Here is a 14,894-nt window from a genome sequence, read left to right on the forward strand (position 1 = left end):
ATTTAAGGCTGCGGTCCCATAGTCAGCCTTCTCCCTGGCTCTGGGTGGCATGGGTTCAGTCATTCGGGAGTACCCAAGGGACACCCAAGTTGTTCAAAATCAACCACTAAACTGTTTCAGTAAAGGAATGTTTTCACAGCTTTAGAAGAACAGCTTTGGTGGCTTGCCAGATGGATGGAGGAAGCGTCTTCTCATGACATTTGAGTTTGCCCTGGCCTGATGAGAATAATGCTCTCCTCCTAAGTACTGTCTATTTAACAGGAATGATAAAAGTTTTAGATTTGGTGTGGAAAAAGTATTCTGACCACGGTATTTCTGTATCAACGACACTTGGAGGCTTTGTAGAAATAGAGAGCTTGTCTTGCGTTGTTTTATGGATACCCTTGGATTTCATTAACTTCAAGTTCAGACCTTGCAGTTGGCAGCATCATGCTCGTAATTCAAAAATAATTTGCGTGTTGGATTCATTTCTCACCAGGAGGTATATTTTGCTTGTTCCAAATGAGAAGAGCACTTTAGATCACATCAGCTTATCAGAATTAATAAAACAGAAGCAATCAGAATCATGAATCATATGCAAACTGTTAGAACTTTACTTAAAGTAGTTAGAATATGAAAGCTATTGGACAATATTGGAGCACAGATCCCCCCAGAGAAAGCATAGATCATTCTTTTTAACAATGCAAAAACATACATCTCTGTTAAATACATAAACAGCACTCAATTTTAATGCAACACGTACTTTTATACTTTTGACCTTAGCAGTCATTTTAAAAATGTACAAAGTTTTAACCTTCATTGGTTTCTTTAGAGTTCAGAGAAAACCCACATGCGTAAAGCAAAGCAAAATGGTCGTTAAAAAACCAAACCAGTAGCTTTAGCATGTGTACAAATTACCGAAAGCAACGTTTATTTTGAGAGAGATCAAACGGAGTGCTACAAGTATGACAGAAAATGATGCATGAGGTAACATTTCGTTTAAAATCTAGGATCCCTGTACTGTAGTCCCAAACGGTGCTCTGGCTTGACACCTACAGTCCTTGCAAAATTGACTTGTTTAAGTAGTCGAGGATGGCTATTAGGCACACTGCTTTGCATAAAGACAGCTTTATCCTGAAAGAAAGAATCTGACTCTGATACTGAAAGATATTCTGAAAGAAATGAAAAATAAGCGATACCGCTCAGGTGAAATACGCATTTGCCTAGTTCTCAGATTTACCTTCAAATTACAGAAATGAACTGAAAAAAAGGGTTTTTTTCTCTACAGAAAGGTGTTTAGATAATTGACCTGAAGCCTAGTGCAACCACAGCATGCCCTGAAGCGTGGCCAGCTACTGCTCTTGCCTCTTTCAGCGTTGTAAGCCTGCTGAGAACAGAAAAAGACGTTGTCCTGCGGAATACTCCGTGGTCAGAGGGCCAGGTCGGGAAAAGATGAGGCCCCCCCAGAAACCCTTTCCCCTCTTTCCTGAGCAAGAATCCTCAGACTTTGGGTTGCCCTTTTTCAGGATGCTGCTTCCAGACACTACTCCCCGCTTCCCATTTTAAAAGGATTTCCGTGAAACTAAAAACAAGTCAATTTTAGAGAACCCAAAGGCACAATTAGAACATGCAAATATGAGTTCAGTATTCTTAGGCTTTTCTGTGGTGCTGTTCCCTGTAGTATCCAAGCATCTTTCACCAGCATTAGTGAATTTTATCCTTAGAGCAGCTCTCTGAGATTGGAAAACCTGCTGTCCTTGTACTCTACAAATGGTGTAGCCTGACCTCACGTGATGTGGTCAAAACTATTCTGAACCTCTGTTCAGAAACCGCATCTCCTTTGAGAGACTTTCTGGGGATTACCTCGACACCGGTTGGTTGTCCCCCACGATGATTTCCTGCCGTGAAGACAAAATAGTCCTCGTCTTCTGCTCTGCCCTTTAGGTGTAACTTAACCTTTGTAGTTTCTTTCTAGAGTGATCTTGTGGCTGGCCCTGCGCAAAGATGGAGAGAGCAGGATGCGCCACACTTGCTTCTTTCTCCATTGCAAAAGGCGTGGTGAAATTTGCTGTCTTCTGTGCTCCTAGCGCTAAAAAGGGCCGCTTTACCTACTGCCCAGTAACACTGCCCGATAACCTTTAAAGGCCAGTGAACCTTTCACTAAGGGTGGTAAATGAAGGGGTTACGGTTCTCTGCCCACCAGTATGGTCCTTGCAGGGTAACGCGGTGAGGGGTGCTTGCAAAAGACACTTCAACTCAATTTTCGGCCACCTCTCCCTCCCTTCCCACGTACAGACACTCACTGCTCCACACTCGCTTGCTCACATGTGCTCCTCCTGGGGCACTCCCCGAAGTTTTCCGTCCAATATAAACGAACCAAGGCTTTCTCAGACCGTGGGAACGCTGCTAGGCTGTGCTGCCCAAGCACCAACTTGCCTGCAATCCCAACTTCAAGTCCACCAGCAACGGGCAATGTCTTATTTTTTTTCTCCTCCTCCGAACAGCCCGGCGCTGGAGCGACAAGCCATCAAACCGCATCTTTCTAAAGGAGCTCTGTGCTTCTTGCCTCAAGCCATCCTCCCTCCCAGCAGAGGAGCTCCGGGGTTCTCCAGCCGTGCCCGCGTCTCTTACCGCAAACCCTCCGTAGGCTCCTGGCTTCGAGAAACAAAGGCAGAAGCAGCGACACCAAAGGCTGATCTAAAATAACGGAGCGGTGAAAGCAATGCTCTGAAAGATCAGAACCCGACATGATCTAAGCTGGACTGCCCTTATGACAGCGGTGGGGGTTTCTGCCCAGTTTAAAAACACAGGTTGAATTTCGCATCATCTTGTGCGTTTGCTTTTTAAAAATATACGAGACATTGCAGGTAGATTTTTGTTAAACCTAACGTAAGTGAAGTGCACTTTGAACTGCGTTACTTAAAGAATGATTAGATTTATTTTACAAAGCTTGTTGATGGTAGTAAGTAAGGGTACGCCATCTACAAAAATGCATTATGTACCTTCAACTTTTTTGGAGGTTTTGCTTTTGCAATTTTGTGGTGCTTGCAAACCCTGCAGATAAAATCAGTTGACCTAAGTAACCAGTAAACTTATTGCCTGCAGCCTTCCAATTGTTTCATTATAGCTTAGGAAGGGTTTTTTGTTTATCGTAATAGGACACAAAAGCAAAGTTACATTAGTGCTGCTTTGGAGAGCAAACTACAAAGTTGAGCAATGCATGGTAGTTGCAGGCTCTGCTGTTTTCTGCACATGTACATGCACTTTACTTTCCACCCAGGCAGTATTCTCATTAAAAATTAATGCAATTAAATTTTTTTTTCAGCTTTGCAATGTTTTCTTTGCTCTTCTGTTGCGTTTTTGCTGAATCACGGATAAAGCTGCTGTTCCAATTTTAAAATACATCAGAGGAGATTTACATGTGCTCATTTGTAGATAGGCCAAGCTGTTTTATTACGTAAGTATTTACTTTGCATTACCTTGATTACAAAGGGGAGTTATCAGACAGGGTAGCTTTTTTTTTTTTTAAATGCTGAATGATGCACATGAAGAGAGATGGGGGGAAGCTGGTAATAGATGCAATTGCTTGCTGGTTTCAGACGTTTTTGCTTAAAGAGTTAATTGAAAAAGTGCAGTACAGTACTCAAATATTTCATCTGCAGATACAATAGCTTATTTTTGCTTTGCCCTCCTTGTGGGTTCCCAGAGGGTGGGAGGGTCCTTTACAGCTGGCTCTGCAATACGAAAGTTTTGTCATCAGCAAAAGAATCTGTGCAGCTCAGATTTTTGCTCCGATATCTACGCTGTAGAGCCCTAGTAGGCACTGTCTCTCAACCCTGAATTGAAAAAACCTAAAAAAGGCAAGCAGTCTCAAGTCCCTTAAGATGAAGGGACGTCTCCAGGTTCCTGACTGAGTCAGAGAATAATTTAGGTCAGAAGGAGACCACAGGCAGTCATCTTATCTTGTCGTGTCCCCCCCCCACTCAAAGCACGGCCACCTTAGGCATTGAATCAGGCTGCTCATGTCCAGCTGGATTTTGAACTGAATAGATTGTCCCCATTAATCAGGCTCTCTGCCTCATTAAGTTATATGTTTAGTTGTGAAATATATGAAGTCTTTTATTTCCCAGTGCGTCAAACTATTCTGCGCTGCTCTGGGGCTGCAGTGCTAACTTTGCTGGAAGAGTTTGGGTCGTGGTCTTATGGATCATTAGAAAGCCACAAAGTGGCTGGAGTTAAGTCAAGTCATGAACGTGATGTAATTCCTTTAAGTCTTGATTTTAAACAAAGACACCCCCCAACTCCTTCTACTTCTTGACTCTCCTTTTCAGCTTAGCAAAGGAAAAGTAAAAAACAGTCCGTCAAAGAAGAGTTTTGTTGTAAGCTACTTTTTAATCACGGCATTACTTGACATTCAGTCAGCATGACGATTACATTTTCCTTCTCAAAATGCCAACAGACAAAATAAGCCTAGCAGGAGCCTTCAGAAGAAAATAAGGAAACGTCTGAAGATGCTGATCTAGGAATGACAGAAAATAACGATAAGGTAAAACTAATAAATTGATTTGAGCAGTGACAAGGCTTGGTAATACTAGGGAAAACTTTCCCCTCAGGGTTACAAAGACAAAAGAGCATAAAAAATATACCACAATCCTTCCGTTTTACTGAGCTAGAGCGTATATCTTGATTATGAAATGCTGAGACCGAAGCTCACTTCTCTAACCGTACAATTAACTCGCACAAGCTGCAGCCAAAATGCCCTTCTGTGTGAGTACGCGCTCCGAGCCGAGCTTAAAGCTCCGTCCCTCTGCCCCCGTCTTTTGTTTTTTGGCCTTTTTGTTCGGAAGGTGCCAATTACTGAGCAGCCTGGCAATGGTTTTGCTGAGGAGTGCATCCACGCACCGACAACGGAACTTGGCTTGCCAAAGCAAATCTACGCAAGGCATCCAAACGGAGAGGAGAGCCAGGGTCCCCCGTCCATCGTGTCCCCCCCCCCCGCAATCTGTGCCGTCCCACTGCTCTGCAATGCTGCGGCAGGTCGGGACCACGCTTGGACTTTTTTGCTGCTAAGCTGGCAATTCTGCTTCCTTTCACGACGCTGCCAGGCTGCAATTGAATACAGCGTGTTGCAAGGCACAGAAGGAATTTGGAGCTCCTCGTCCCGCCGGGGCTCAGCCATGAGCCCCCCTAACCCGCTCTGCACCGCATACACCCCCCCGCAGGTGCTCGCTCCCTTCCAAAAATACGGTATTCTGCACTTGATTTCTAGTAAAAAAGCAAACGTGAATGAAGGAAGGGAATCCTAACATTTTATGGTTAAGCTGGTTTTTGGGAAATCCAACTGGATACCAAAATTGTGATAATTTTGTCTTGTGTTTAAGAAATGTTTATGTGACATTTCCCCAATGCAGCCCTGCCAGGTATGCAGAAAAGGCAAGCTATAAAACCTGCATGCTGGCTTATTGCTGCCTGAATAATCTGCCCTCTCTCTGATGGCTCCTCCACTCAGAACCCAAAATACTTAAAAGTGGTGTCTTATGGACGCGTTGCTCCTCACCCTTCTGTCCCTCTCCAGAGCAGCTGAAAGGCAACCGGCAGCAGCCACAGCTCTGCTGTTTTCTGCCCTCTGATTCACCCATCTTCATGCCACGTTGATGTCTTTAGGATGGATATACAACAACCATAAGCTTTTCACCATGTCCTTTTTCCAGCTGACTGAGCTAAATCATGCTTCAGCTTCCTGCTATAAGGTCTGCTGAAAGGGTGTTTTATTTACTCTTTTATGTAGCTTTAAATAGCAATTTTTTTTTAACGGCTTAGTATTATTCCCATATTAAGGTCATGTTTAGACTTGCATCCTTGTTCCAATGAACTCTATAAAGGCCGCAATAAAAATGCCTGCCCAACACTCTCATATACACACCTGTATACATAATACGGCTTTCCAGTACGCTAACGGCTCCTGCCACCACGCTCAGCCAACACCCCCTGGCTGCACTCAAAATCCGCGCTGATCACGCCGCAACCACAAAATCTCAGCGCGAGACAGAGCCGATTGCGCCGCCTCGCCATCCCCTGCGCTCTCCCGCGTTTCGCCAAGGATGCCGGCGGCGGGGCCGGGATGCTGGAGCCGCAAGACGCCCCGTTCCCACCTCGCAGCCCAATGCAAAACTATGCCGGGCGACTCCGGCCTGAAAGCATCCTTTCTCCCTTCTTTTTAAGCGCGAGGCGCCATCCCACAAAAGAAGGCACTCTCGCCTTCAAAAGGTTTCTGTTCGCGCGCCGTGGCCTGCCCTGAATCGGCTGCATTCATCGGCTCGCCCTCCGTCTCGGGCTGCTCCCTCCCTGGCTGCGGATTCGGCAAAACACCGAGCAGAGCCAGATATAAATCTCTCCCGCTCAAAGGAAATATTTAGCAGCGAAACGAGTCGAGAACAAAAGACTTCTCTGTTACTCACCCAATCCTCTCACTCAGGGTGGCTCTATCTAACAAGCAGGCAACCGAGCGCTCCTGCTGGGCACGGGCACGGGGATGGGGACGGGGAGCGGGGCTGCCCCACGCCTGGGAACTGGGAACCCCGCACGGCCCCGAGCACCGCCGGGGAAATGCAGAGCTTTTTCCATCAAGTCCACCGCTTTGTAAGCGCGAGAGGCCTGCTTAGGGCAGCGAGGGGGGGAAAAACCCCCGATGTTTCCCGTTAGTTCTGCAAAAGGAAAACTCAAGACAAGTTAACGCAATTTTACGTACGTATTAAAAGCTGAGGAACATTAATCCACAGATTCTCGGGGTTCTGCTCTCATTTCCCGTTGTGTGAGCTGTTCCGAGATTTAGGATGTAGGATGCAGAGCAACTTTGTTCCTCTTTTTATTGTAACTGCGATTGTATAATTCGGTAATTCACAAGAAAGTCTGGAAAGGCCAAGTCTCCCCGGGACTTCATCGAGGTGACTGCACTCTGACTCGGAAACTCAACAGGTTTCTATTGTAAAATACTTATCACAGAGACAGACAGCCATTTCGTAAGCAGTAACACAAGAGAGACAGCTAAGCCATTTTACTAGAACTCAGGAAAGTCCTTTTGGGAAATAAGCGGTGCGGGACAGGGCGTGCACCAGCATCTGCCCACCAGAGATACTGGAACCAGTAACACTCTGACTGGGGCTGGCCCGCGCCCAGCCTGTAACCCATCAAACCGGCTGCTTCACCAGCTGAATTTGCCACCGACCCGAGTGGGAGCAGCGAGGTTTGAGGCGGTCGCTGAAGCTCCCGACAGCAGTACCCAGCAGCAGAAGCCGAGGCTGGTTTGGGATCGCTCACGGCAGAGCCGTCGGCGCCGGTTCGTCCACGCGGCGCAGCAAGGTAAAGAAATACACGGAGCAGAAAGAGGTGCGATGCACGCGTCCTTACGGCACGGCCCCGGTTCTTGCCCAAATCCCGCCACTCCTGCGCTCATTCGGTGTCTTGCAAAGTAAAGGACTAGTAAGTATTACCCACACAACTGAAAATTTACGATACCATTAGCTTAGCTCTGTATTCAGGTTTTTTTATAGTTGTTCATCGTCTATCTAAAGCAAAAGCTTCAGTGTTTCGTATCATTTGTTTTCAAATTTTTCCTTTTTGGTGCAATTATGACCTTGAAAGCTACATTGGTAATGCTCAAAATTCTTCAAAAATACTGCCGTTTGAATTTTAGTCATGTACCAAAAGAAATATCACACAAAAATATTTTCTGGCTTTATCTCTACAGTTCCTGAAAAACTGCGTCTTGTGGACTTGGGATACAAACGTACTGGAGAAACCAAAACTACATGAGTAGAGAAGACCTCAAATGGCCAGTGTGATCTGTAACAGTCTATATACACCTTATATACATACGACTGTTTGAGAGCCTGTATTCATGAATGTGTACAGTCTACATGCTGCACAAAGTTAATCTGCTTGAGGGTTTTTTTCTTTACATCTTTTTTTTTTAAACTACTGTCGGAAACAAGGAGAACAACCTTGGGGCGGCACGGAAAACGTGTGGTTACTGGATTTAGTCTTACCCTCCTAGTGCCACTGCTCATTAACCATGAACTGATTTTGCAAATCTGTCATTCAACACAGTAAGTTCTACATTTTTTTTTCTTATTGCATTTGTACATGTAACAAATTGGTACAAATGTTTACAATAAAATGTAAAGTTCATTGATACAATGCCTTTCATGACGGCCATAACTGGTTACTAGCCAACTCTGTAGTTTTTTAGAGACATTTTTAGCTGAACTTGGAAAAATAGGAAATGTATTGTAGCTTAAAATAAATGTACATAATATACAATATATATATTTATACACGTGTATGTCTACATACACATATATTGATATAATATTTTAAGTAATGTTTAGTTTTGATCAGTTCTCTGAGGAGTGCTGGGACTACCTGGCAAATAAATCTAGAAACGGAATTTGTCCACAATTAAATAATCATTTCCACAACTTAGAAAAATATACTTTTACTAAATAAGGTTTAAATTAACTGATTTATGGATATAGCATGTAGGATAACGGTTTCCAGACTCCGGCATGATTAAATCTGAAAGAACCCAAGCTAAAACCGGTAACAAATGCTGCCCCGCAGCCAAACACAGAAATACAAGCTGCTGCATCATCGGTGGCACCCAAACCCTCTCTGGTTCGGTCACCTCTTTTACACAGGCTTCATTGCCACCCGACAGAAGTCGCCCACCCAACCTCACGCTCGGTTATTTAAGGCCCATTTCAACCCCAACCACGCAGCGCCTGCCGCCTTCTCCAAATACAGCACTTGCTGATTGATGTGAGCAGCTCCCCACTTCCACCCAACTCTTGCCTTGAGAGCTAACATACAATCAAGATCCCTAATTAACCTCTTGGAGGACCATCAGTACTTGACCTTCACCATACGGACTTTGATGTACTGCATAGGTAAATATATTCTAGTAAAACATACATATATGTGTCTGTGTGTGTGTGTGTGTGTATATATATATATATATACACACACATATACACACATGGGTGTGTGAGTATGTGTACATCTCTATATAAAAAATTTCATGGAGCTATGTGTAGTAATGTGATATACCATGGTATCCTGCATACGTGATCTGATTTTTTTTTTAAATATATAGGCACCACAAGTAAGTATATAGAGCAAATCAACCTTTAAAAATTAAAGTTAAATCAGTGGACAAGAACTTTGGTAAAGCTTGTCAATATTTATTTTTTTTTTTTAAATTCAAATACAGTCAAAGTCTATCAGTTGCCATCACCCTCTTCACAAGAGGAAAGTGCATGGGTTTTTTTTTCCTAAAGAAAATTACACGTAAGGTGGGGCTTAACGATTCAAGAAAATTCTGAATTACATGTTTACATTTTCCAAAAGATTACTATCTTTCTGATGGAAAGAAAGCTAAATAGAGTTCTTGTCCTGTGTGTATTTTATTTATCGTATGCATATATATATAAATGTGTATATATATATATGTATGTCTCTGTTTATGTACGTGTGTGTATGTATATACACATCCACACACTTTCAACATGAGAGAGGAACCTGTTTTTCTCCACTTTGTATGTGGAGACTTACACGTTCCTCCCTGTCTTGTACCCTGTGCAGTATAAGCTCTAGTGATGAGGCCAAACAAAAAGATATAGTTCACCATAGTATATTAGTTTATGTAGCAAAGTCATTTTCAAGCAAGTAAAATAAAGCTCTGTATTCCAAACTTCTTTTCCTTTACATTTCTCATAAAGAAAAGGAAGGAAAAGGAAGAAGGGGAGGGAGGAGGATTATGGCAGTAGCATTGAGCCAGTGGCACGTGTGCGTGTGCGTGCGTGTGCGTGCCAGCGCGTGCACGCGTGCACACACACACACACACACGCACAGAGAGCAGGGCTTTGGTTGACAAATGCAGATTGTCCAGAGGAGGTGGATGCGAAAGTAAGGAAGACTCTACAGCGATGCAATTGTACCTTTTATGTTTGCATGGAGTGAGAAAACAAATTCAATTGAAAAAAAGCAAAAAAGCAAAGACCTCTTTTTAGGTCCCTCATCAGTGAGAGCATACTCAGTATGCTAGAGAATTTATCTGAAACCTTTTAAATCAAGGCCTCTTTATTACAAAAATAAAAACGAACAAACAAAAAAGTATGAGACGACAAGATGCTGAAGTGTCACTCCAATCGTCCCTGCAGAGAACAATTGCATCCCATTTATTATTCATTCTCTTCTCTCATTTCTACGATGTCTGTCATTTCCTCTGTGTGAGGCATGTCGGTCATTGCAGAGTCTTCACCTTCTGTAGCTGTTTCATTCTCATTCCGCTTCTTTTTCTAGATTGAAACAAGCATTCAGAAACCTATCAGTAAGTTGTGCACGAACACGGTCCTACAAACTTCGGGCACTGGCAGAAGCGAGGTGGCAATAACGGTTTTTTTAGAGTATATTATTAAAAGCTAGGATATCTGTGTCATCTTTGTGGCTTGTCACTAGTAAGTTGGCTTAACTTAGGTTTCCGTAACCTTCCTGGGGTTCAGCTTTCTCCTTTGTAACATAAACGCAATAATAGAGGCATTTCTTATGGTAAGCAACATCCAAACCAGGCTTCAGCATGACTGGAGGGAAGAGAGCATCTGGGATCTTTTACATCACAGACTTTTTATTAAAAAAAAAAAAAAAGCAAACAAAATATGAGAGAAGATAAGCTGCTTTAGGGGGGAAACAGAGGTGGCAACCTAATTTCTCAAACATCAAACTTCAGGAATTTTACAAGATATGAGCATTCTGGCTTTTCTTGGTATTGCTGATCCATAGTGATCCCCCACCCCACCAAGGCCAAGTAATATTAGAGTATTTTTGGCTAGCAGGAGCAGGAGGGCATTCAAGAGTCCTATGATTCATCCAGGATGTCCTGGATTAGTAAAGCTAAGAAGCATTCAGCTCCACTACAAAACAAGTTGAAGCATCTGTTCCTTATTATCCGTTTCTCAGCAGGCTGACTAGTTTTACAGAAAACACTTGTATAGCTGACAAAAAATCCCCCACAGGTATTATTGATTCAGCTGAGTTGGGCATATCAGAGTTTCAGAATTTCAGAGGCGTCTACACACCACTTGATTTGCAGCTCTCAAATGCCGCCCACTTGTTACCACTATAGGCGAAAACAAGTCGGTGTATACAGCTACCGGTTGGATCTGCCACTGTCACATTGGCTGCTGAGAGGAATGCTGTCAGCTACATACTAATTCTGGTAAGGGAATAAATTAGGTTGGCACGGTTATTATTACTACTACCCGCACACATCACTGCGAAAAATTAAGCCCCACGTCCCTGGGCAGTAACGCTCTACGAGCCACTGCTGTAACAAACAAGCGATGAGGAGGTTAGTCCCAACAGGCCAAGAACAGCCATTTCAGCGTCTACAGGTTTTACCCTTTGGTTCTCAATAAAAATATCGCAGGCTAATCATGACAGAGATCAAGGTCTTCTATTTTCTTATGGTCCCTGTACACTTTGGTCTATTGCCATGGCCTGCACTGTTAATAGGTATCAAAACTGGTTTTAGTTTGTTCCAACATAAGGCTTTTAGATATTCCATCTTCTGTATTTTTTTGCTAAAAATAGAAGTAGTGGGCATCTTCACTTGGCCATTAGTAAGAATTCTAATGAAAACCAAAAAAGGTAAATGCAGAGATTACATTTTCTGCTCCCATCCACAGAGCCCTTCTGCCCTATGGAATGATGTACACACCATGCCGTTTCTGCCTGGAGTTGGACCTGGTGCCCTACACAGTGCCTTGAACACATAACTGGAAGGACAGTACCCAGTCACCTAGCCAATATTTATCCTGTGTTTGACTTCATTTAGTGGAATATTCTTTGAAATCCATGTATTCCTACTACTCTGTACATGCAGGACTGTAGTGTGTAAAAGATGTAAAAGAACGCCTATGAGAAATCCTCATAATTGTAAGCTTAGTCTCTTCTGCTGCAGCAGTATATCTTCTTTTAAGCCACTTCTTTAGATGGCAAAAAAAAAACCAACTGTACTTTTTGTCCGTTTTCAGCAGAGCTGGTTTCGTGAAGAAAGAAAAGTATACATATAGATATATATACGCACACATATACATATAATAAGCTTGGATGAGTAGTTCGTATGTTTACATAAAGAAGCCATGTCGTACTGTAGTAGCAGATCTACAGTGCAAAATAGGTGGTGGTAAGGACATGATATCCACGATACACATGTTTTGAGGAGCAAGAGGTTTACTTCAGCCTGGTGAGTCCCATGGCCTGCTCCCATGGCTGAATGCCCACCAGCAGCTGGAGGGCACCTTTTGGTTTTATTTCCACCCAAAGAATTCCCAAGTTGCGCACTCTTGAGACCGCACAGGGAAGCAAGCCAAATTCAGTAAGTAGGGATGCTGGGGAGTTACATTTCAAAAGCGTACTCTTAATCTGAACTAAAATCCGCTATATTCACCAACTGCTTTCACCAGATCCTGCAGAGCCTAATTCTTACCTGTTTCCGATAGACGTAACAGGCTGCTATTGCAACCATGGTGGATTCTCCTACAAAACCAGCTAGAAGGGATCCTACTCCAAGGGTGGCTCCATGAACTCTGTGGGTAGCGTAAAAAGAAAGCAGTCATGGTTGTGTGAGAATGCATGAGTCATAATTATATTTTCACTGTCATATAGAACCAATCTGTTGTTAGAAATATTTCCTTCAAAGACATAATACACTGGCAAAGAGAATAACTGGCATTTTAAAGGACTTTTTTGTTTCATAACGGCTTCACTGTTTAGCAAAAGAACCATATCCTGAATCAAACTATGGACTAAGAATTTAAAGTCTTGTATGGAGTGCTGTAGAATAGATTATTTAACTTATAAACAAGACATTCTTCCATTAGCTTTCTTAAGAGTGCATTTAATAACATGGAAATAAATTCCTCTTAGGACAGCTTTTTGCCTCTGACATTTGCATATTTTTTCAAAAGGGACATCACTATCGTGCCTGCCTACAACAGTCACACTTGTAAATTTGTAAATGTTTCTTTTCCAGATATTGACGCTATTTAGGCTTTATATTATGGTTCATATTTGGGGAAAATGTTCTGAACTATGCAAATTCAGCTACCAAGTGACAGGGAACAGGAATGAAGAGGAAAGCAAACCCATCAGCTCTGTGGAGAATACTGACTTACCCCAAGTAAGGCAGCACAATGAGACTAGCGATGAGGACGATAATCCGCAGCACTGAGCTGGGTGCCAACACAAATGTCTTCTTCAGAGTCATCAGCCAACCAGTCAGATGTGCTCTGACCGTCACTGTTCATCAACAGGGCAAGGGGAGGGGATGGGGAGAAAGGGAGGCAAGAGTAGCAAAACAAAAGTCAGTCATCTCATATGACGCTTTTTCATGCAGAGCGTGCTGTTCAGAAATAACCATGGTGAAACTTGTTTCTGGTGACTTTGCACACTGGGAAACCCTACCAGAAACGAAGTAGGTCTTGTTGGATCCAAATTGCTTTAATATACTGATTTTTTTTGCGGGTGGACAGCAGTCCTTCCTAAGAGCTGCCCTCTTACAACCAATTTATTGCATAGTCCATGCAGTTTTCTTCATTACAAAACCCTAGCCTCTTCCCTAAAGAGAAATCATACCAAGGAAAGCTTTCCATCTAGCTCCTGTGTGGTACACGGTGCAACAGGTAGGCACAAAAAAAGGTATCTACATGTACCTATTCTTATATTTGTAGCTTACGTTCATTATAAACCTGTCAAACACTACATGATGTAGCATTTAATTACAGAAGTTAGAAATTTTTTGAGAGGAAACCTTTTGATTATTGCTGTCAAGCTTGTCTCTCTCTTGAATAGGGGCATTAACTTTTATTCTATATTATGCTCTGATGATATCTGAAAGAGCCACTGAATCTGGCAGCAGAAGGGGAGACTAATGGAGGTGATGTTACTGTGGGGGTGGTCCTAGATACTATTCCAAACAGTTAATTTCAGACTTGGCAAACATCTATCGCTACTGCCATTCATATGCGTGTTCTTGGTCAACTACAATAGACAGAATTCAGGCTTTACATTTGACAGTCAGAAATCTGCCTAATGACAGACTGCTCTTACTGCAACATTTGTGTCTTGACTACCGATGTAAATAACCTTGGTCTACACCAGCTTTAATAAAAATGGTATTACTTATGCTAGGCATGCATTTAGCCACTCACTCTTATAGGTACAGCCATGCCAGAGTCTACCACCACACCTCACAGCTGGTTTGGTTTTGAGGTTACAGAGTTTTTATTTTCTTGGTTTTTACCTGGAACTGGAAAGAAGGAGAAGATGCGCAAAGGAACAACACACAGCTCTGCAAAAGCGAAGTCTACTCCAATTATGTCAACTAAAATCTTCTCTGACACGTTTGGCGTCCAAAACATCACAAAACAGAGCTAGGAAGAACAAAATTAAGAAATGTTTATATTTCAGAAGGGAGGCACAACAAAAGATAGGCCCTCCTGGCCTGAAAAATTTGTTTACTCTACTGATGGGTAGATAACTCTACTGATGATAAATATACGTACATATTTATATGTATATATGTAAATATACATAAATATTTATACTTAGCTTGCAATCAAATACACAGAGTACACAAATGTACATAGGAGGGCATGTTAGCTTCAGAAGCAATTCCTACTCTTCATGCTCCTCACATACCAAGACTGACACATATAGAAAGAATTTTTATGGTGCCTGCAAATAGTTGTACTTGAATGGTCTAATTGTTACAAAAACACCGAGAAACTTGATTTTTACAGTACCAGCTCTGGTTAAGACACCCATATTCCTAAACAAATTATCAAATGTTTAACTAA

General features: G+C 42.6%; 1 protein-coding gene across 1 annotated transcript in view; it reads right to left on the minus strand.

Annotated features, from left to right (window-relative positions):
* Nucleotides 1-570: 570 nt before the first annotated feature.
* ANKH (ANKH inorganic pyrophosphate transport regulator) overlaps nt 571-14,894 on the minus strand; it is a 112,280-nt gene continuing 97,956 nt past the window's right edge. The window contains exons 9-12 of the mRNA XM_069808883.1: nt 14,339-14,468; nt 13,212-13,335; nt 12,524-12,623; nt 571-10,334 (exon numbers count right to left, since the gene is read on the minus strand). Of these exons, the coding sequence (XP_069664984.1) occupies nt 10,218-10,334; nt 12,524-12,623; nt 13,212-13,335; nt 14,339-14,468 (471 nt within the window). The 3' untranslated portion in view covers nt 571-10,217. The remainder of the gene's footprint in view (nt 10,335-12,523; nt 12,624-13,211; nt 13,336-14,338; nt 14,469-14,894) is intronic.

This window comes from Haliaeetus albicilla, chromosome 21, assembly GCF_947461875.1.
Source record: "Haliaeetus albicilla chromosome 21, bHalAlb1.1, whole genome shotgun sequence".
NCBI classification, from domain to species: Eukaryota; Metazoa; Chordata; class Aves; order Accipitriformes; family Accipitridae; genus Haliaeetus; species Haliaeetus albicilla.